Source organism: Ambystoma mexicanum, chromosome 6p (assembly GCF_040938575.1).
Source record: "Ambystoma mexicanum isolate Mex_15411 chromosome 6p, UKY_AmexF1_1, whole genome shotgun sequence".
Classification (NCBI taxonomy): Eukaryota; Metazoa; Chordata; class Amphibia; order Caudata; family Ambystomatidae; genus Ambystoma; species Ambystoma mexicanum.
Window position 1 is genome coordinate 385,985,085 of NC_090935.1, and position 20,212 is coordinate 386,005,296.

Consider the following 20,212-nt stretch of genomic DNA (forward strand, 5'->3'; position numbering starts at 1 on the left):
TTTCTTCTTGGATGGTGCAAGTATCTACAATGGGGTGGGTTTGACTGTGGTAAGGCTGAAATGGGTTAAGGTAAGGTAGGAATGGGGTGGGACATGGGATAGGATGGTGTCTAGGACATGCTGGCCAGCTAAGACCGTTGGGGTGGGAGAGGAAGTGCGATCCTGTGCACGGTAGGTCGAGCGGTACCAGGCAAAAGGGAAACATGATGAGTATAGTCCAGGCTGGCATAGCTATTTTGGGGTTTTGGGAAGGCAGTCTAAGTAACAACACCTATACTGGTGCTAGCGTTCTAGGTTGGGGCCGGGTGTTTTCTTGCAACATAGGACAGCCTAGGTTTCTTTATTGCAGTAGTAATTATTTAGAGGAAGTTCCTGAATAGAAGAGCTCAGACATACAGCAAGGTAGCGTGACGCATGAGGAACATACTAGTAATGCAAATGACAAGGGTATAAGCAAATTGTGGCGGATGCAGGCAAGGGGCAATGCTACAACTGGTAGAGCATGAACAGTGTCAAATGCTAGATGCAGTATCAGGGCACATAAAGGCAAATACAGTATCAGGGCACATAAAGACAAATACAGTGTCAAATGCTAACTGCAGTGACAGGCGCGGAAGGCTAGATACAGTGTCAAGGCTAAAAGCAGTGGCTACGGTGCACAAGACTAAGTTGAGGGGCAGCGGCTAAGGCATTGTCAAACGCGCTGTGGGCTAGAGGCAATCGCAGAGGCGGCTATGCAGAGTGTGATAAACTAGGCATAACAGCGAGTCTCATTGCAGGCTAGGCAGGGGCACAATGAAGCAGATGCAGACATTTACAGACTTGTAGGCTAAGCTGCAAGATCGTGTGTGAGGTGTGCGCATAGCAGTGAATATGAGCTGAGTGGTAATGTAGTTTTGACTGGCTGGTTTCTTCCACATGTGTTACAAATGCAGATGCAAACATCTAGATGAAGGGCAGATAGTCCACATTACAAACAAAAGGAGGGAAATTATGTAGCGTGAAGTGGTAGCAGAGGCAGCACGCAAGTTAAAATAATAGATGGAATGGGCAATTGTCCATAAATCAGCGATGAGCAAGGGCACAGGCGGGGTGCAGAGCATGAGGAGATCAAAGGGTGGGAAGGCTGGATGATAAGGTATACACGAGGGAAAGAACTCAATTAGTAGTTTTCTTGGGGAGGTGTGGGCGAGCTGCAAGGTCAGGGCAAGCTTACCAGAGTATGAGCAGGGTCCTTGGCCCTAGCCTCGGTCGCCTCCGGACAGGCTCCAGACAGGAAAAAGATCCTTGTGCTGATGGCCGGCGTTCGCCTGCCAGCGCGTGATTGGCCCTGAATAGGTAGATTGGGCCAATAGGGACACAGATGCAGGTCATGTGGTCGCTGTAGCAGCAGAAAGGAAGTCGGCGGCCATGATGGGATAGGAACACCTTGTGTGTTCCAATGGAGATTAGAGTGAAATGCTTAAATTGCACTTTGTAGCTCGTTTTTGTATTTAAAACGAATTTTGTGCTACTAATATTCAATTATGGGCATGGATGAGGCACTTTTCGTGGCAGAATATTTTCTTTTCAAAAGGTGGTACTACGTATGCTACTGATCCAAACATATCAATGGGGATGATTGGTTGAAAGCAGGGGCACAAAGTCCTATGTGTCTATTTGCCATTTTTGATTGGGAGCATTTTGACTCCCTGCTTTTCTTTTTTTGGGAGTTTAGTGAGTAAAAGTGGCTGGTACACCCCTTATCTGTAAGGCTGTTAGTGCCTAAATCTGGTTGGTCGTAGGGAATTGGCAGTGAGAATACTGTGATGCCTGTGGCCTTAGAATGCATTGTTCTGAACAAACTGCAAACTATACAAACCAATCTGCGGGCTATATCAGTTGATGTAGCCTGCAGATTGCCCAATGAGAATGCTTTCTGAACAGTCTAAGGGTTATTATAGAAGTTATAGACTGCGAGCTGTAGCTCAAACATTTAATCGCATAGATGCTTAAAATGAACGACAACTAGGAAAGTATTGCATGGTGTGGTTCAGATAACCCAAGAGAATCTATGTGATTACTACGCCGCCCATAACTGCGCTGATGAAAATGTTGACGCCAATTATGGCGCAGCGCTGTAATCTGATAGATCACTTTGCCCACATCCCCCGGCGCACATTCCCCTTCCCGATCCCCCACCACCCCACCCCACTTACCTTTATGACGGCACACTTCTGTGTGTGCCACCTACAACCCGCTATCCCTGCGACGTCAGTTCCTCCCAGTAACGGGGGTCGGAGCTGACGCTGCAGGGTGCTTTTCTTTTTTTTTAACTTTCTTGTCCCCTGCCTACCACAATGATAATCAGGGGACACCCCTGCAACCCCCGACTCCTGTTACTGTGCCCAGGGCAACCCCCGCATCACCCGCTGTGCTTGGATGCAGTAATGCGAGTCAGTATTTTGTGCGCCCCCAAAGTTGCAGTGACTGCAAGGGCGCAGTATTAGAGTCGACTTTTTGGTACGATTCCACCCAAGAGCATAATAAAGAATAAAGTAGGTGTTTATTTTCTCAGATGCGTTAATTGCACTGAGCGGAGCAGCAATGGGTGCACTTACGTGCATTTTTGTCCTCACCATGCAATTTTCATCATTTGCACAATAAAGCATACAAAACGTGTGCGGGACCTGATGGATCCTGGATAACATGCATTTTTGACACTTTGTAGTGCAAAGAAGGGTATATGCCTCCCCAATGTACGCTTGAGCGAGGAATTTCCTATGGATTTCCATGTGATAAAATCAAGTGTATTCCATAGGGAACCTGTGAATTAACGTCAGCATGAAAGTGCCATGCTGGCATGAATGCATGTTTTTGGCAGGCAGAGCATGTGGAGCAAGCAGAAACAGTCACTTTGATGTGTTCCCCTACCCGCGTGCCAAAAAAATGGAAAATACCTGAGGGCGTCAAAGCAGGTGCAAAACCGGGAATGTCCCTGACACCGAAACCTTTGTTTAACCCCTTAACCCCTTAAGTGCCAAGGACGAGTCCTTTTTGCATAGACTTGCACAATAGCCTGGCAGTTAAAGAAAACGATAAACATTCTATTTCGTAAATTGAAAGTGACATCATCACTGGCAAAACGTTACGCAAATTGTGTTGTTTGGCAAAGCTGCTCAGAGAGATGAGCCATCCGTCCATCCAGATGTAGTACATACACTTGCATAAAACTACTGACAAATGAAGGCTGCCAATTGTGTACTTACCCAGGTTCCGCAGCAGAGCGTATGTTCCGAGGTGGCAGGCTAGGAACGAGGGGTGTCGGCGGCAGAGGTGGGGCGGCCTGTGTGGTGGGGTGAGTCGGTGGCGGTGGTGGAGGAAAGGCATCATTCGCAGAGCAACTAGATGTATTTGCTTTGTTGAAAGCTCCTTTGCCAGAACCTACACACACAAAACAAGGCCCATCAGCACGTTCATGCACAGCACAACTGACAAGGCCAGTGGCAGAAGTATGTTTGCGATGGTTTATTTTCAACATTATACATGCATATTTCTGCATCCCATACATACATATTATGTGGTAGGTTGGTGAGTTGTGGCAATACACAGGGGATCCCAAATCACGAGTATTGGTCACCACCAGTATTTGCTGGGAGGTATTGTCCTGACTGTTCAATTAGAACATGCCAACTTCTCTCCTACCAGCTTGAAAAGGTGTCAAACAGTGAAAGAATGTCTGAAAAAACGATTTCAACAAAATAAACGTATGGTGTTGGCTGGAGTTTGTTCCATGCAAAAAGTGATTTTTATCTGTTTTCTTTGGGGATAATTGTAACTCAATATATTCCCTAGCTCAACTTTCTGTTGTTCTGGTAATAGTTAATAATTGTCAATATTGTTTAATAAATATTAACAATTTCATCATGTATTTCTTTATTTCCCTGTATTTTCTAATTAGGTTTTCTCATTTCCATGTTTAATCTGACGGTTAAATGAAGGAGACCACCCAAGCAACCCTTACTCTGACACCTGGCCCACTTTTCCTCTCTCCATTTTAGTTTTGTCTGAAAGGTGGAAACACTACTTGGTGGCCGAAGTAATATTAGCACCCTAGGAGAGGGTGCTGGACAATCATGATGCTCATAATGCGCCTGGATTCTCCGATATGATCCTGCGGTGTGAGCAGCCCAAGTGATTCTGCCGAGCGCCCCTTTCCCTTCCCTGCTTCTCCTTCCCTTCCCCACTACCTTCTCCCCTCTTAGCACCCCTCTAGTTTCCTATGCAAGGTGCTAATGGTGTTTCATAATAAAAGATAAGAAATGTACCTGTTGGTGCTGCGCAGCGTTGTAGTTTCCTAGTCTGTTTTCTTTGTTGATGACGTGTGGTCATAAACATAGAAAACTGATTGGAAACTATGCGCCGCGACACCCATCACCGAAAGGTACATTCCTTTTTTTTAAATGAAACACCGGTAGCACCCGTGTGGGAAGCTACACGGGTGCTAATGTCCATAATGACCTGGAATCCGGGCTGGGGTTCCTCGTCTGTATGGCTATGGTATAGTGTGATATTTCTGAATTTGTATAATGATATTTAATGTTGGTTTGCTGTTTCCTTACTGTTTAACATTCATCCAATTATGTTTTCACTGAACCTGTCATGGCAGCATCAGACACACCCTCAATGGATGAATACTCCTAGCCCCCCCCCTTCATACATTGTTCTACCTCTGCTCACCTCACAGATAAAGTTCCAATTCGTACAACAACATTATGCCTTGAAACCGATTTTAAGCAAAGAACCCCTCTAAGCTGTTGAGTAGCTCCTGTGCAAAGTATTTGAAAAAGACACACATACGCAAGCATACACGCGTGTATGCACACACACTACATTTTTAAACCAGAGTAACCTAGTGCTAGAACTGTGAAAAATGTCAATTTCACTGGTGCAAGGTTTCTGTAATGTGGCCCTCGGTTGGATTTCACACTGCCTCATGCTGACGCGTTTTTACTCACCTATCCTATCAAGGACAAACCTTCATGCACCCATTTGCATCTCATCGGATGTGTCAACATTGCTGTGTTTCCTGTCTTTTCATCCCTTTTACCATGATGTAGCACTAGGTGCAGTAGTCACAGACTTTGCTTGACACAATAAAATATGTGTGAACATATTTGTTTTGCAGTTTAGAAAGGTAAAGATTACATATGGATGATTAGCTTAGGTTACCATTGGGTAGTGGGAGGGCTATAATGCAGATGGAGCCCAGTGATGTTGGGAGTATCCCATTATCTAATGTCTCATAAAATAGGTAGACTAATTAGCGATCCCACGCCAGTGTGAGCAAGGGGAGAACAACATAGGGAGACCGGCATAGAAGAGTAGGGCAGGAAGGAAAGGAATAAACAGACCGGATGTCAGAGAGAGGCGACTATTGGAGGTGTTAGCTGACAGCGAGGCAGCATGGATCTTTCCCAAATTGATGAGAATGTCTGTGCAGGGGAAACAGTGTTTCGAGGGGTCTCCTGAATTGTAAAACAGCAGAAAAAAACAAAAGAACACATTGAAAAAATGTGACACATACAAAATGCATACAATGCATAAGATAAAAAACGAGACTAGGGCAAACTATATAAAATATAATGCTCTGTGTGACAATGTCTTCAGGAAAATGTAGTCATGAGAAGATGTAGCACGCAAAAAGTTATTTTAAAAAATCTAGTCATTCAATACAATGGGCCTCATTATAAGGGGGGCAGTGACGATATGAACGGTGCCGGTAAGGCACCGGCACCATTCATACCGTCCCGCCGCATTACCTGGTCTTACCAGGCAGGCTTTGCGGCACCCGCAAGCAGAACTCTGTGGGGCAGAATGGGGATCAGGAGCCCGGCAATATCGCCACCCTTGAATGGGCAATTACCGGCCCATTCATCTCGTAATGGGCCGGTTATTGCCCAATCGCGGGAGGCGGTGCCGGTAGCGAGCATGGCGGTAATAAGTAATGCACATGCTCGTAATGAGGCCCAATGAATGCAAAGTGTGAAAATGTTGCCAGTAAAGAGGTCGCTAAAAAGGTATTTTTAAATACATGAAAGTACAAGGCTGTAACCCTACCAATGACCCAAACCTCTAATAAAACCTCCACAATCGTCCTAGCTCAGTTCCTAAACCCTCCCCTAACTCTAATTACTACCCTGGACTCTTACATAACAATGGGCCTCATTCCAATTCGGACGGTCCGGTTTAAAAGTGCAGGTATTCAAGGATATGGCACTTTACCGGTCTGTCCAACTACGGGTTTGCAGGTGGGGCACCTGTATTACCTCTAGCTAAAAGCTGAAGGTAAGCCAAGCACCCTACGAGCAATCAAAGCCATCATTAGCGCCACTGGCATTGCCGGTGGTGGTAATGACAGCAAATCCCCTCATGGAGTTCTAAGGGACTCCATGAATAGGGATTAACACTGCCCCACCGGCACTCGTAATTTGACAGCAATGCCGCCAGACCACGTGCCGGTAAAGGTAAGTAGCAAATACCGGTATCCTTGCGACTCTACTGTTAGGATACCAGCAGGGTCAGAATGAGACCCACTATTGCTTCAGTGCACAAAAGCATTTAATTTGCATAAGCTCAATGCAAAATCAATGGAAAATTGACAGTGACCCTAACTCCAACCCCATCACCAGCTCGCCAGAAATGACATAGCCCTTGCCCTATTACAAACCCTTGCTCTAATCCTAACTTTAGCCTTACCCTATCTGCAACTCTATCACATACTGTAATGCTTACTTTAACCGCTAGGTCAGGGGTCCCGAACCTTTTGTGCACAGTGAGCAACATTTGCATATCAAATGAAATGGCGAGAAACATCAATTTTTCAACAGAACATTTTGGCGGATTGTTGAGGAACTGGATTTGCCTTGGGGAGAACATGAACCTCCATCATCTGAGACAATAATGGCAGCCCAAACGTATGAACTATTTCAACCCGTCTCACGCAAACGGAAAAAAAACTGTCCTACTCAATTTGATCGATATTATAAAAACAAAAAATCAACCATCCCTCAAAAAGAAATTGAATCGAATTAGTGCAAAGAAAAATGCAGAGAAGACAGTGTTGACAAAACCGAATCTTTCAAAAAAACAAATTCCACCAAAATGCATTGAAATTGAAGATCGAGTAGATTTAATTGACCAGCCATGCAGTGTAAAGGAGGATGCTTATGAGTGCCCCAGACAAACAGACCAAGCGAATGATGTACATGAAATGTCAATTGTTGAAGGAATCGTGAAATTGGCAGATGATGCTGAATGAATGAACTTATCTACCTATTCAACTTCCTCACTTCCACTTGGTGATAGAATTGTGGCGGGTTTCACTATCCACAATCATCCATGTCGAAGATTAGGAAAGTATGAATAGATGAAGAAAATGAGTTAATAAACTTCCAAACAATTACGCAAAACAAGAGCTAAAATCCAAAATAACACGTCAAAGGTTTGAGAATCACAAAATAAATTCAGAGTGAAGATCACCTCCATAATAAGAAAAAAGTAAAATGTAATGACTGCTTGATATTAATAATGATGGGCAGACCTAATCTGCATCCCTTCCCAAACAACATAACCCTGACCACAGCTTTCCACTCATTCCCAAACTAGTAAATATAGTATCGGAAGACATCAAAGCGATAAGCTTTATATCAAGTGACACCTATAACAGAGAGGAACTTCAAATCCCATTACTCATAGTTAAAGAATTACTATGTCAGACAAGAGATATACTGACACAGCGAGGGTTTGACATACAGATCAAACCGGAGTCGGTTAAGACCATAGGGAACAAGAACATGGTCACAGAAGTGACACAAGAACTACAAGGTTTGTTAAAGAAGGGAGAAAGAAGAGCCCCTACAGGTGAACTAGGGACAATTCTAAGAAAAATACTGTACCAAGTCACTACCAACCACTACAAGTTAACTTTAGCATTGAAAAACAACAATATTCCAGAGAAGTTAAGGTTAAGGACAAGCCTGCACCAGAAACAAAGTGGACTTGGCTGTCTAAAGCTCAAGGTCCATCAGACAAGGTAGATAGATATTAGCGCCAGCCGAATAGCCCACGTGCACAGTTAAAACTTGCAATATGGAACACCAGAGGGTTCTCTGATTTAATGGACCCTAAAACAAATGTCTTGAATAAATATAATATCGTTATGTTGCAAGAAATATGGCTTTTACCACAACCAGTCTGACCTAATTTTGAACTTGCCTGTGTCAAAGTGACCAAACAATACCCGAGGGCGGCCTGCTGCAGGGTTATTAACCGCTGTTCACTTGGGGGTAGATTTAACAATAATACCTTGGGCCTCTCCACATTTAGGGATTCAATTGGTAAGATTAATTCCATCAAATCCTGATTCTCCACTCAGCCCCCAAGCAGTACATAACATCTACTGGAATCCCAAGGCAAGTGATGAGGACACCTTTATCAATTTGGGAGCTCAAATGATGGATGTTATTGCACGTACACAACTGTCATAGCAGGAGATCTAACTATAAAATGTCTGTCCACACAGTCAGAACAAACCCCTAATTGGGAGAGCAGCTAAACTGATCAGGCTGATGGAGTCAAGGGCTTAAATCATGCTGAATTTCACAATAATAGGTGACTGCCCTCCAGCTCCCACATGGGAACATGGTCTTTCTCAAGCTACTCTTGACTATGCCTTTTGTCAGTGCATGCAAAAAATAGGATTGTAACTTTTACAGTAGTTCCAAACAAAAATGGGGACCACAATATCCTCAAAATAACTTGGTGCCAAAGCACACTAGGAAAGCGTGATGAATGCCAGTATCCACTCCAACTAAACAGTGGAAGAAATAGAATGCTATGCTCTCCACATACTCAGAGTTTACTAACTGACCAAGTAAGGATTTCAATTAAAGAAACATGTAACTCGATGGAATATACCAACATGATCAGTATAATTGCAGAAACTCATAGGAAGAATGAGAGACCTATTTATACCCATAAGCATCCCCAAGATAGCTTCATTAAAAACCTTAAAATCCAGACGCGACAACAATTGAGAGAACAGTCCCTCTTGATAGATAAAACTAAGATACGCACAAGATACAAGAATGCCATAAAACAATGGAAAGCAAAGCGTGAGCAAGAAGATGGAGAATCTATGTTAGCAGTAATTAGCACAAAGTCAACAAAACAAATTTGGGATCTGTTTAGAAAGGTTCCAGTGGGTGATGAATCTTTAATAATGATAAATGCCGTCAGTGAACAAAAGTAGATCTTGCACTATTCCTCACTATACACACTGGGATCACAACCCCAAATAAAAACCTGAATATTGCAACAAATAAGGATCTCAAGTTTAGCTTTGATCATATTAAAATTGTGATGATCATCAACAAACTTAGCTCATCCCGTGCACAAGGCCCTGATGGTCTATACTTGAAGAAATATTCAAAAACATTCAAAGAATAGGGAGAATACCTAGTTCATGGAAAAAACCATCATCTTACTCATATTTAAAAAAGGCAACTGAAATGATCCAATTGCGCTGTCAGATATTCCTGATAAGGTCTATGTTCGTTTGATATTGAAGGATCTCAATCATGGATTGAAACAAATAACTTGTTTGACATAGCTCAATCAGGCTTCGTAAAGAATGTAGGAACGTGGCTACATCTAATGTTATTGCCACTTATTAAAAAACAAGCTAATGCAATGAAACAAAGCATATTTTTAGCATTCATAGACTTCAGTCAAGCCATTGACTCTATATCGAGAGAAATACTATGCCGCAAATTACAGGAAGAACATTGACCATAGCACATTTTTAATGCCATCTATCAATTTTACACCGACATATCTATTCAAATACAATTAACTACAGAAGGGCTTTTAAGTGAAGACATTCATACTTTTAATGGTTTGAAACAGGGTTGTGTTTAAGCATCAACACCTTTTAACTTTTATATTAGAGATATTATTAATTTTTTACAGAACATGAGATCATTCCCCTCAAAATAGGAAAATTGACTGTTTGTTTTATGCAGCTAATTTGGTTTTAATTGTCCAGACGCAGATAGGACTCCAAAGGGAGGTTGATGCCTTAAATGAATATACTAAAACAAATGGGCTGGTTATAAGCATCTCCAAATCGAATGCTATGATGCTTACCGAAAGAAGCAAAAAATCAAAATCCAAGTGGCATTTGGCTGAGTTACCCTTGATAATTGTGGAAGAATATAAATACGCAGGGCTGTTAGTAAGCAACGAGCCATTAGAGCAGCCCTATAAGGAGAATTTAAAACATAAAATGGCTACACTAACGTCTCAATGCCTCTTAATTCAGAAAAGATTAGGAAAATGTTAATTCACACATGCAATAACCTACTATAAATAGAAACTAGTTCCGGTAAAACGTTATGGTGCAGAAACTGTTTTCCCAGAAAACAAGCCCAATTGGGATTGCCTTGAAGGCAAATATTGGAAAATAATCCTACATTTTCCCAACAGTGCCCCAATAGCTTTAGTACGTTATGAAATAGGTCTAATATCCTTGAGAGCCACAATAATATGGAAGGCCTTAGCGCTACTATAGAATAGTATGATACTAAATTACAAGATCACGACCATTAATTCCATTTTATCCAACTGGCCGACATTGAAAGCATTGCATATGTGGCAAGACCATTACAAAGATCTCATGACAGAAGTGGATATGTCATTACAGTTGCTAATAGAAAATCCAAATAAAGCTAAAACAAAACTATGGCTCTGGGATTGGAGACAAATGTGGGAAAGATGCCAATTTCACCAAATATTCATTGAAGGTGACTTTCAATTAAAAAGCCAGGCGAGGTTGCCTATGCCTAAATTTATGGCCAACTAAAATATAGCAGGCGAGATGGGCCAAGTCACTGGAGGTGGACATAAGTTGCAGATGCTGTAAAAACCATGATGCGCAAGAGTCAATAAAACATCTAATAGTAGAATCTCCAGCTCTAAAACACAAACGCTTTGAACATTTCTGTACATTTCTTGGGCAATTCTGAATGTTAACATATGAATCAATGTGGTCAACATTTTTAAATGCGACATCTATAGGTTTGAATATCACTACTGTGAAATGTATGCTTGATCTTTGTCTCGATGCAAATGGACAAAACAATGCAGAGGGGGAAAGTGTTGCAATGGCTCGGATACAACTGTTACCATAATTTTAATGCAAGTATGAGATGATTTTTAAATTGTGTAAAATTGATGATTAGCATTATGGTTGTGAGCGAAATGTGAGGAATTCATGTATGAAAACATTCCCTCTTTTAGTAAATCCTATGAGAAATGATGCTGGCAATGTTGAGAAAAATGCTAATATGCTAGTCAATGGAAATTTATTACTAGGTATACCAACATTAATCCAATGCTTTTAAAACAACCTGGAGTATATCAGTATTTATTTAATCTTTTTAACATAGTTTACAAATGTGTAGACAAACAGAGTAATTATCATTTTTAATTAATTTTTATAAGTCAGGCAGTTTGAAAGATCTGGGATAATAGTCATGTGTGCTCCTAATACTTGAATGTTGATATTCTTTGTGTTTATGCACATCCTTGTCTGTTGTTATTAACAGTGATCCAGGAGAATCTTTGAGAGTGGAAAAATCTGTCTTTGATCCTTTTATATATTTTCATAATTTGTTATTGAGTTTTTCAAGAATGATTCCATATGTTTGTTATTGAGGTTTTAAGAATGATTTTATGTGTTTTTTGATATTTGAAAAGTTGTGATGTACAAATAAAATTGAAAAAAAATGAAATACGATTAAATAAATATTGATTGAGTAATACTGGTCATTACATGATAGGCTTTAAAGACCACTTCACTAGGGATTTGGAGGTTACTGCATAAGAATTGTTTTGGCATGTAATGGAAAATAGTGCATTTGAAAGCTCCCGGGGCTTGTTAAATTGGTGAAAAAGTAATTAGGAATATAAATAATACTTTTTGGAAGGATTTTGAGCCTCTTTTCTCTGCCCAAAAGAAATTTTACACAAGACTTAGTAGCAAACATTGGTCAAAAGTTTGAGCATTTGATGACTACTTCATGGAGGGGTGTGGCAGTTTTAACTAAGTTTTTGGATTAATTAATTGGCTTGTTAATTTAAATGTATTAACAGTAATTATAATTGGATTTCAATGTAGGGAAAATTAATTATGGAAAATGTGGCATGCATTTACCTTATCTGCCCATTATCCATGTGCCAAATGGGCAGAGTATCAAACGATGATGATATTTCCACTAGGACACTATGTAATTACATGGCCACTGTAGTGGCAATGTAGTTATGGTTAAGTTGGTGTTTCCATAGGAAGAGCACTTTTTGGGCGGCTTATAACTTCGCTCTCCCTTGACGAATCCTCACCAAACTTTGCAAAAAAAGTATTTGGGTCACTCTGAATTTTTTTGCAAGGTTTGCTGAGGATTCGTCTAGGGGGGGCAAAGTTATAGGGGGGTCCCAAAACTTTTTATTTCCCATAGACTGAATGGGAAAATATTTTTGCTCGCGTCTACAGCCCAAACCGCTGGATGGATTTTCACCAAATTTGGACCAGGAGCAGCAGCTTGGTCCCGAAAGCGTGCTTTTTCAAATTTAGTGAAAATCCATCCAGTAGTTTTTTTTTAAATGACCAAAAAGTAGGTAAAAAAAATTAGTGATATCTGTGTTCGGTCCACGGACACACTTCCCTGTTCGCTCTGCGGACAGTGTCCTGATTGGCCAATCGGCTTGCGTGATGTCCGCGGACATGCGACGTGTTCGCTGATTGGACGGCGTGGAGCGTGAAGCGCGTCAGATTTTCGGTAGCTCCCGCCATCTTGGATTTGCAGGCGTCCGCGGACAGCGCGGTCAAACTTTGTTCAAAATTTGTATTTAGTAGAGTGTGTTGGTGTGTAGGAGTGTTTGGGGAGGGTGGGTGTGTATGAGATAGGATGAAAGTTGTGTTTTTTTTATGTGTTAGACGTTCTTTTTGTGTTCGATTTGTCTGCAGACATCACGGGTGTTCTGAAATGTTCTAAATAAACTGAATGGGGGTGTTCTGAGGACTCAATATGTGTCCGTTTTGTTCGCAAGCAAGCTGAAACTGTTCTAAGAACACTTGCGGTGTCCTGAAATGTTCGCAAATAAACAAAATGGGGGTGTCATGAGGAGGCTGTCCGTATTGTTCGTTGTCAAGTTGAATGTGTTCTAAGAACACTCGCTGTGTCCTGAAATGTTCGGAAATACACAAAATGGTGGTGTTCTGAAGACGTTGTCGAAAACACTCGTTGTGTCCTGAAATGTTGGCAAATATGAATGGGGGGTTGTGGTTGGCAAGTTGAATGTGTTCTAAGAACACTCGCGGTGTCCTGAAATGTTTGCAAATAAACAAAATGGGGGTGTCCTGAGGACGCTGTCAGTATTGTTCTCTGTCAAGTTGAATGTGTTCTAAGAACACTCGTGGTGTCCTGAAATGTTCGCAAATAAACAAGATGGTGGTGTTCTGAAGACACTTCTAAGAACACTCGCGGTGTCCTGAAATGTTCGCAAATAAACAAAATGGGGGTGTCCTGAGGACGCTGTCCGTATTGTTCTCTGTCAAGTTGAATGTGTTCTAGGAACACTCGCGGTGTCCTGAAATGTTCGCAAATAAACAAGATGGTGGTGTTCTGAACACGCTTCTAAGAACACTCGCGGTGTCCTGAAATGTTTGCAAATAAACAAAATGGGGGTGTTCTGAGGACGTTGTCCGTATTGTTCTCTGTCACGTTTAATGTGTTCTAAGAACACTAGCGGTGTCCTGAAATGTTCGCAAATAAACAAAATGGGGGTGTTCTGAAGACATTTCTAAGAACACTCGCGGTGTCCGGGGAATGTTCGTCGGGGGTGTCCTGAGGATGCTGTCCGTATTGTTCTCTGTCAAGTTGAATGTGTTCTAAGAACACTCGCGGTGTCCTGAAATGTTCGCAAATACACAAAATGGGGGTGTTCTGAAGACGTTGTCGAACACTCGCTGTGTCCTGAAATGTTCGCAAATATGAATGGGGGGTTGTGGCTGGCAAGTTGAATGTGTTCTAAGAACACTCGCGGTGTCCTGAAATGTTTGCAAATAAACAAGATGGTGGTGTTCTGAAGACGCTTCTAAGAACACTTGCGGTGTCCTGAAATGTTCGCAAATAAACAAAATGGGGGTGTTCTGAGGACGCTGTCCATATTGTTCTCTGTCACGTTGAATGTGTTCTAAGAACTCTTGCGTTGTTCTGAAATGTTCGTAGGGGGTGTCCTGAAGATGCTGTTCGTATTGTTCGATGGCAAGTTGAATGTGTTCTTAGAACACTCGTGGTGTCCTGAAATGTTCGCAAATAAACGGAATGAGGGTGTTCTGAGGACACTGTCCGTATTGTTCGTTGTCAAGTTGAAAGTGTTCTAAGAACTATTGCGTTGTTCTGAAATGTTCGTAGGGGGTGTCCTGAAAGCACTGTCCGTATTGTTCGCTAGCAAGTTGAAAGTGTTCTAAGAACTCTCATAATGTCCGCGGACATTAAAAGTTTCCATAGACCATAGTTGAAATGGTTGACTCTATGGATGTGATATGCTGCGGTGGTTGTGGCCAGGGCATAGAGTCTTGGGTGCATGGCCATTTGGCCATGCACCCAAGACTCTATGCCCTGGCCACAACCACCGCAGCATATCACATTCATATTTGCTTATAACTTTGGGTGAAAAACAAATGTATAAGGAACAAAGGTATTAGATACTATGGATGTGATATGCTGCAATGGTTCTCCTTATTATTGTATACTTACTGTTTGGTCTAGTAACCGGAGTACATGTATTTCTTGTTAATTTCTGTGATGAAAGAAAGTAGCATGTTAGTATTAGTATTTTGTAATGACTTATTACATTGTATAATCAACATACTTTTTTTTTTTGGACCCTCATATTTAGTAGATTACAAATCAGAGTACTGTGCAATTTGCTCAGTTTCTGTATTTGTTGCTAAAATCATTGAGTCTGTGGGAGAAAAAAAAATCCATGTTGGATAAAAAAAAAAAAACCTTTTTCTGTTATGCTACAGTTTATTTGTTTGTTTGTTTTCAGTGTTCACTTGTTGTTTCTGGCTAATGCTTTATACTTTGGCTTGTTGCATTTTTTGGGAGCAGTAACATATTATTTATTTGTTTGGATATTATAACATTTTGGAGAAGTTAGATACCAATTGGCATATTCTAACTGTCTTTTTTTTAAATATATTTTAGTGGTATTGATTTATCTATTTGGATATTGTTACATTTTGGGACAGTTAGATACCAATTGGCGTATTCTAACTGTGTATTTTTTGGTCTAATTTAGTGGTATTCATTTATCTGATTAGTTGTTGTAGAATCTTTGAGCAGTTAGATAGCTTTTGGAGTATTCTAACAGTTTATATTTCTTAACACAAGTTTACTTAGGGTTTAAATACAGTTTAGTTATCAAATTTTGGTTTTAAGAACATTAAATAAGCGTTTGTAAAATTTGCTGGTAATCTCTGCTTTAGAGTAATGGTACTATCATTACATTCAAACCATCCACATTTCTTTTTTATATATGCAGTTTATTGCCCTGAATTGGTTGTGGCTCCTGCGTGGTAGATTATACCTATTGTTGTGAAGGTTTTCTTACCAAGTGATATTTGACCATGTGTGAATCCAGTCAGCTTGAAGTTGATTTTGGTACCATCTGCATTGTAACATAGAAGCTTTAGTATTATGTATTTACTATGTGTTTGTATTACTAACGTGGAGCGATTATCTGAATTGCAGGTAGAGCATAATCTACCATGGTTTGCATTTTGTACAAGTCGCTGAAATGGAATGGATTCACAATTTGGTATTGATATATATATGAAGCGTTCATTGGGGATTTAATTTGTGTCACATTGTTTCAGAGAGTGCATGTATGTTTCCACATATATGCAATCTGAAAGATTTCATTTATAGGTATGTTTTTGTTTTCCAGTACTTGTAGTAAGTACATTAGAAATTCTTGTGGATCTTCCTGTGATTTTATAGTGAATTTCACCATTCCAGCACAGTAGTCCAATTGTTGTCTTATTCCATAAACACTATACGTGTTGTCAGGATTGTTTGCTGCATTTCTGTGAAGTACTAACATTTGCAAACACAATGGGTCTGTACTGTGTAAGTAAATGTTGTCAACAATTGGTGGCAATTGTAATAGAATATTCATTGCTACATTTGCGTAGCAACTTACACCAACTATATTTGAGAATTTAAATGGTCCAGGTAGTTCTGTATATAACTTCTTTTTTTGGAGTTTGTCTTCCTTCTTTAAAGAAGTACCTGGTTTACTTTCCCTAATTGATTCTTTTTTGCTTGTGGTACTTGATGAAGTATTAGTTTCTTTTACTCTCTTTGGAGGATTTGCAGTGACATCCTGTTGCATTTCTGTTTGATTTATTTTTCTTTTATAACGTTTTACTTTTTGTGGAACAGAATATGTGTTTAGGTGGGGGGTGTATAGTGAGCGAAGCCTATTGTATTCTAAAATGCAAGGAATATCAGCGTTTATTTTACTTGCATCAAAGCTGATTAGAAATAGACCCTCAAGTGTACGTAAGCGTGATAGTGCTACGTAGCTCATGCCTTATTTAAAGACTGTGTTACCAATATCTATCATTGCTTTGTCTAGGGTAAGACCTTGTGATTTATGAATCGTGACTGCGTATGCAAGAGTTAGAGAAAATTGTTCTCTGCGTACATACATATCTTTGAAGAGAAGGAATCTAGCTGATGAGCATCCTATCCTTTTTACTTCTGAAAGTTTGTCAAAGAGTATATTGACAAACTGAATTTTGTTGTCGCGTGGGTATGTTTGAAAGCCAACAACTGTACCCAGTGCTCCATTAACTAGTCCTTGGCCCACGTCAAGGTTACGTTTAAGCATTACTCTGCAATTTAAGGATAATTTTAATATCTTTTCTAAGCCTGCTGTTTTTGAGATTGATTTTTCTAAACTATTTAGTCTTGTTATGGCTTGGTCACACATGGGTAGTGTCATACCATGTACATCTAGTTTGTCTGTGGCGCTAATTTCCATGATTGGTTGCATTTCTTTACTTAGCATAATTTCATTGAATTTGAAACAGCTTGCAAGAGTTGGCATTAAGGCCATACAATTGACATTTTTGTGGGCTAATTGTTCCATAACATCTGTAGCACATGCATTATCGCCATAAAGTGCATTAATGTGCCGGGTTTTCAATATTGCTTCTGCTTCTTTAGAAAGTATACCAACTCTGATACTTTTAAAAATGTTGGCATAAGTGAGTTCTGCAGATTGCCGCATGTTTTCTGTTAATTCTCTGTATTGGAAATGTTGCCAAAGGTTGACATTTCCAATGCTGCCAACAGTTTTACGGCAGAGTTTGTGTCCTAATGTTTTAAAAATAGGCTCACCTTTTACTGGTGTTAATTGAAGCAGATCTCCAAAACAATAATGTGTTTTCCTGCAAAGAGCTCTTCATAGTCTGTTTTGAGTACTTCTTGTAATCTGAGGTGAATCAAAGCTAACATCAGGTTGGAGACCATGCTCACTTCATCTATTAGTAGCATTTTCATTTGTTTCAATACTCTGCATAGTTTCATTGCAGCTTCTGCAGGAAGTTTGTAATAGTCTAATTTGTTCTGGTGTTCTACTGGTACTAGTAGTAATTGGTGTAATGTAACACCACCTATGTTGTAGGCAACTAAACCTGTGGTGGCAGTGACAAGAGCTGACAGTTTGTTGTTTGTCAATTGTTGAAGGAACTTACTAATGATTTTGATTAAGAATGTTTTACCAGAACCAGCTTCACCACTGACGTACAGTAGTATAGGTTTATAATCATGGCAGGAACATTCTTTATTTTCATGTTTTACACCATGTGCAATTTGTTTTGTTACTTCTTGAAAAATGCTATGTTGCTCATTGTTTAGTTTTGATTGTAGAAAAGTTAAGTCTTCTTTATCTTCATACTGACACATGGTGTTTTCTACTTCTATCATAGCTAATTCTGCCTCATTTATTATTAGTGGTTCTCCCAGTGGTTCTTGGCTTCCTGTTACAGAAGGTTGACTACTGTCAGGAGTGTCCTTATCTAGTTGGGCTTGGAGTTCTTCTTCGTGTTGCTGTTCATTGTGCAACATTGTTTTGTATTGTGTAAAGTTTACATCAGTTATAGTGCTTTCATTTGCTTTGAAAGCATCCTCATGTGAGTCATAGTTATCTAGTATTTGTTCTTCTTTTCTCCATGGTTTGAAGAGTTGTAGCAGGGACATGTAATATACTTTTTTATGTTGAGGAGTCTTTAATGACAATTTGATATGATTAATTAAATTTGGTTTAGGTAGTTTAACTAAGCTACCTTCACAGTTTGTCACTCTATATTTACTTTTTTTTTTCATCAGGTTTCATATTATTTTTGTATGTGTAGTTTTGCGCTATGTGGTATAGACACATGTTTTCCAAAGTATTACTTCTGTTTGGGTAGTATGTGTCCAATAAATTGTTTTTCAAAATGTCTTGGCTGTTGGGATCACGTTTGGCTATTGTTTCTATATCTTCATATGATTTTAGAACTCTTTTTCTAGCTTTAGCTGGACCAAGACTTAGCCATAATATATTTTTAGATTTACCATACAATGCAGTACCAGTTAAACGATCAGCTGCTTCATATGATCCACATTCTCTATGGGTGAGCATTTTTATGCCCAAGCTGTATAATTTCTGAGACACTGTTTTATCTGATGACAGGTCATTCCAGAGGTCTTGGAGCTCTGTCTTTTCTGCTTTAGTTAAGTATGCTGTGACATATCGTGCAACTGCAGTATAATTGTCTGCAATGTACTGCACATCTATGTTTGCATTCCATAAGTGGGCAATGATTGCATTATAATCATTGATATATTTTTCTTCTTCTTTTCTTTTTATGTAATATGTATTTTTAGGTGACTTACCTTTAACACTATGTCTAACTGAAGACATGAGGTTGTTCACTTGGCCTGTATTTGTAACTGGTCTAGGGAAACCAAATCGGCATTTGGTGTAGTATTTCCCTTTGTTTTTGTATTTGCGATGACAATATTTTCCACATTTGTGTCTTTGAAATTGTAAAATGTGTGCATGAAGATCACTATTTGTGGCTTCTGATGGAATTTCACAAGTGACATATTTTTCAATAAACTGTAAAACAGTGGCATCACTGTCTTGACCAAATTTAGGAGCATTCTTAATCCATAAAAGCATGTGGATATGTGGTGCTCCTCTGGCTTGGTATTCTTTTCTCCAAAAGAAGTGTTGCACTTCTCCAAGGGGAGGAACAGTTTTATTACAAATAAAATGTAGCATAGCAATGAAGCGATGGTGAAAATATCTTGAAACATTAACAGGATCCAAAGAACAAAGTTCTCCAGGTATTAGTATATCTATGTTTATTTTGTTTTTATTTGATATCCGTAGGAAATCATGTAAATCTTCCCATGCATATTCTGCACAACTTAATGTAACAAACCAAGTGGGTGGGCCAAGGTTTCTGATCATACAACGTATATATCTCCATGACGTTGAAACCAGTACTCTTTAGTACCACGCATATTTGCTAATAGATTTGTAATATTTGATTGTAAAACCTCATCCTTTTGTTGCACTTTTTCTAATAATTGGGTGGCTGTCATATTTTGAAAGTGTGATCCTGATTTTAATATGTGTGCAACTCCGTAACATAAAGTTGCTAGTTCACTTTCAAAGAGTAGGTGGAATATGTATTCCACATTTTGTCTAAATCTGGGATCTTCAGAATACATCCGTAATGAGCGATATTCTGAAGCTGATATTTGAATAGGTCTATCATCAAACCTTCCTCCTTTGCCAGTAGGAAAGAGTAGAGGAAAAGCACGTGCTTCTATACTTTTTTCCTATATGCTGATTGGCGATCCTTTTGTTTGACGCATTTGGTATGTTTCCAGTACATCTTCTATGATGTCATTAGAGTGCAAAGGATGAATTGTATAATGGTCTAAAGTATTTGATATTGTGGCAGGATCTAGTAGGTCAAATTGACCAGCTTCTTGTGTTTCTTGATTTGTTTCAGTTGTATCTTTCAAGTTTTCCTCAA

General features: G+C 39.8%; 1 protein-coding gene across 3 annotated transcripts in view; it reads right to left on the bottom strand.

The window, feature by feature from the left end:
• The window catches only part of FYB1 (FYN binding protein 1), an 838,597-nt gene that overhangs the window by 305,206 nt on the left and 513,179 nt on the right, over nt 1-20,212 (bottom strand). For all 3 annotated transcript variants that reach the window (XM_069627166.1, XM_069627167.1, XM_069627165.1), the window contains exon 3: nt 3,249-3,423. In XM_069627166.1, coding sequence (XP_069483267.1) covers nt 3,249-3,423 — 175 coding nt within the window. The remainder of the gene's footprint in view (nt 1-3,248; nt 3,424-20,212) is intronic.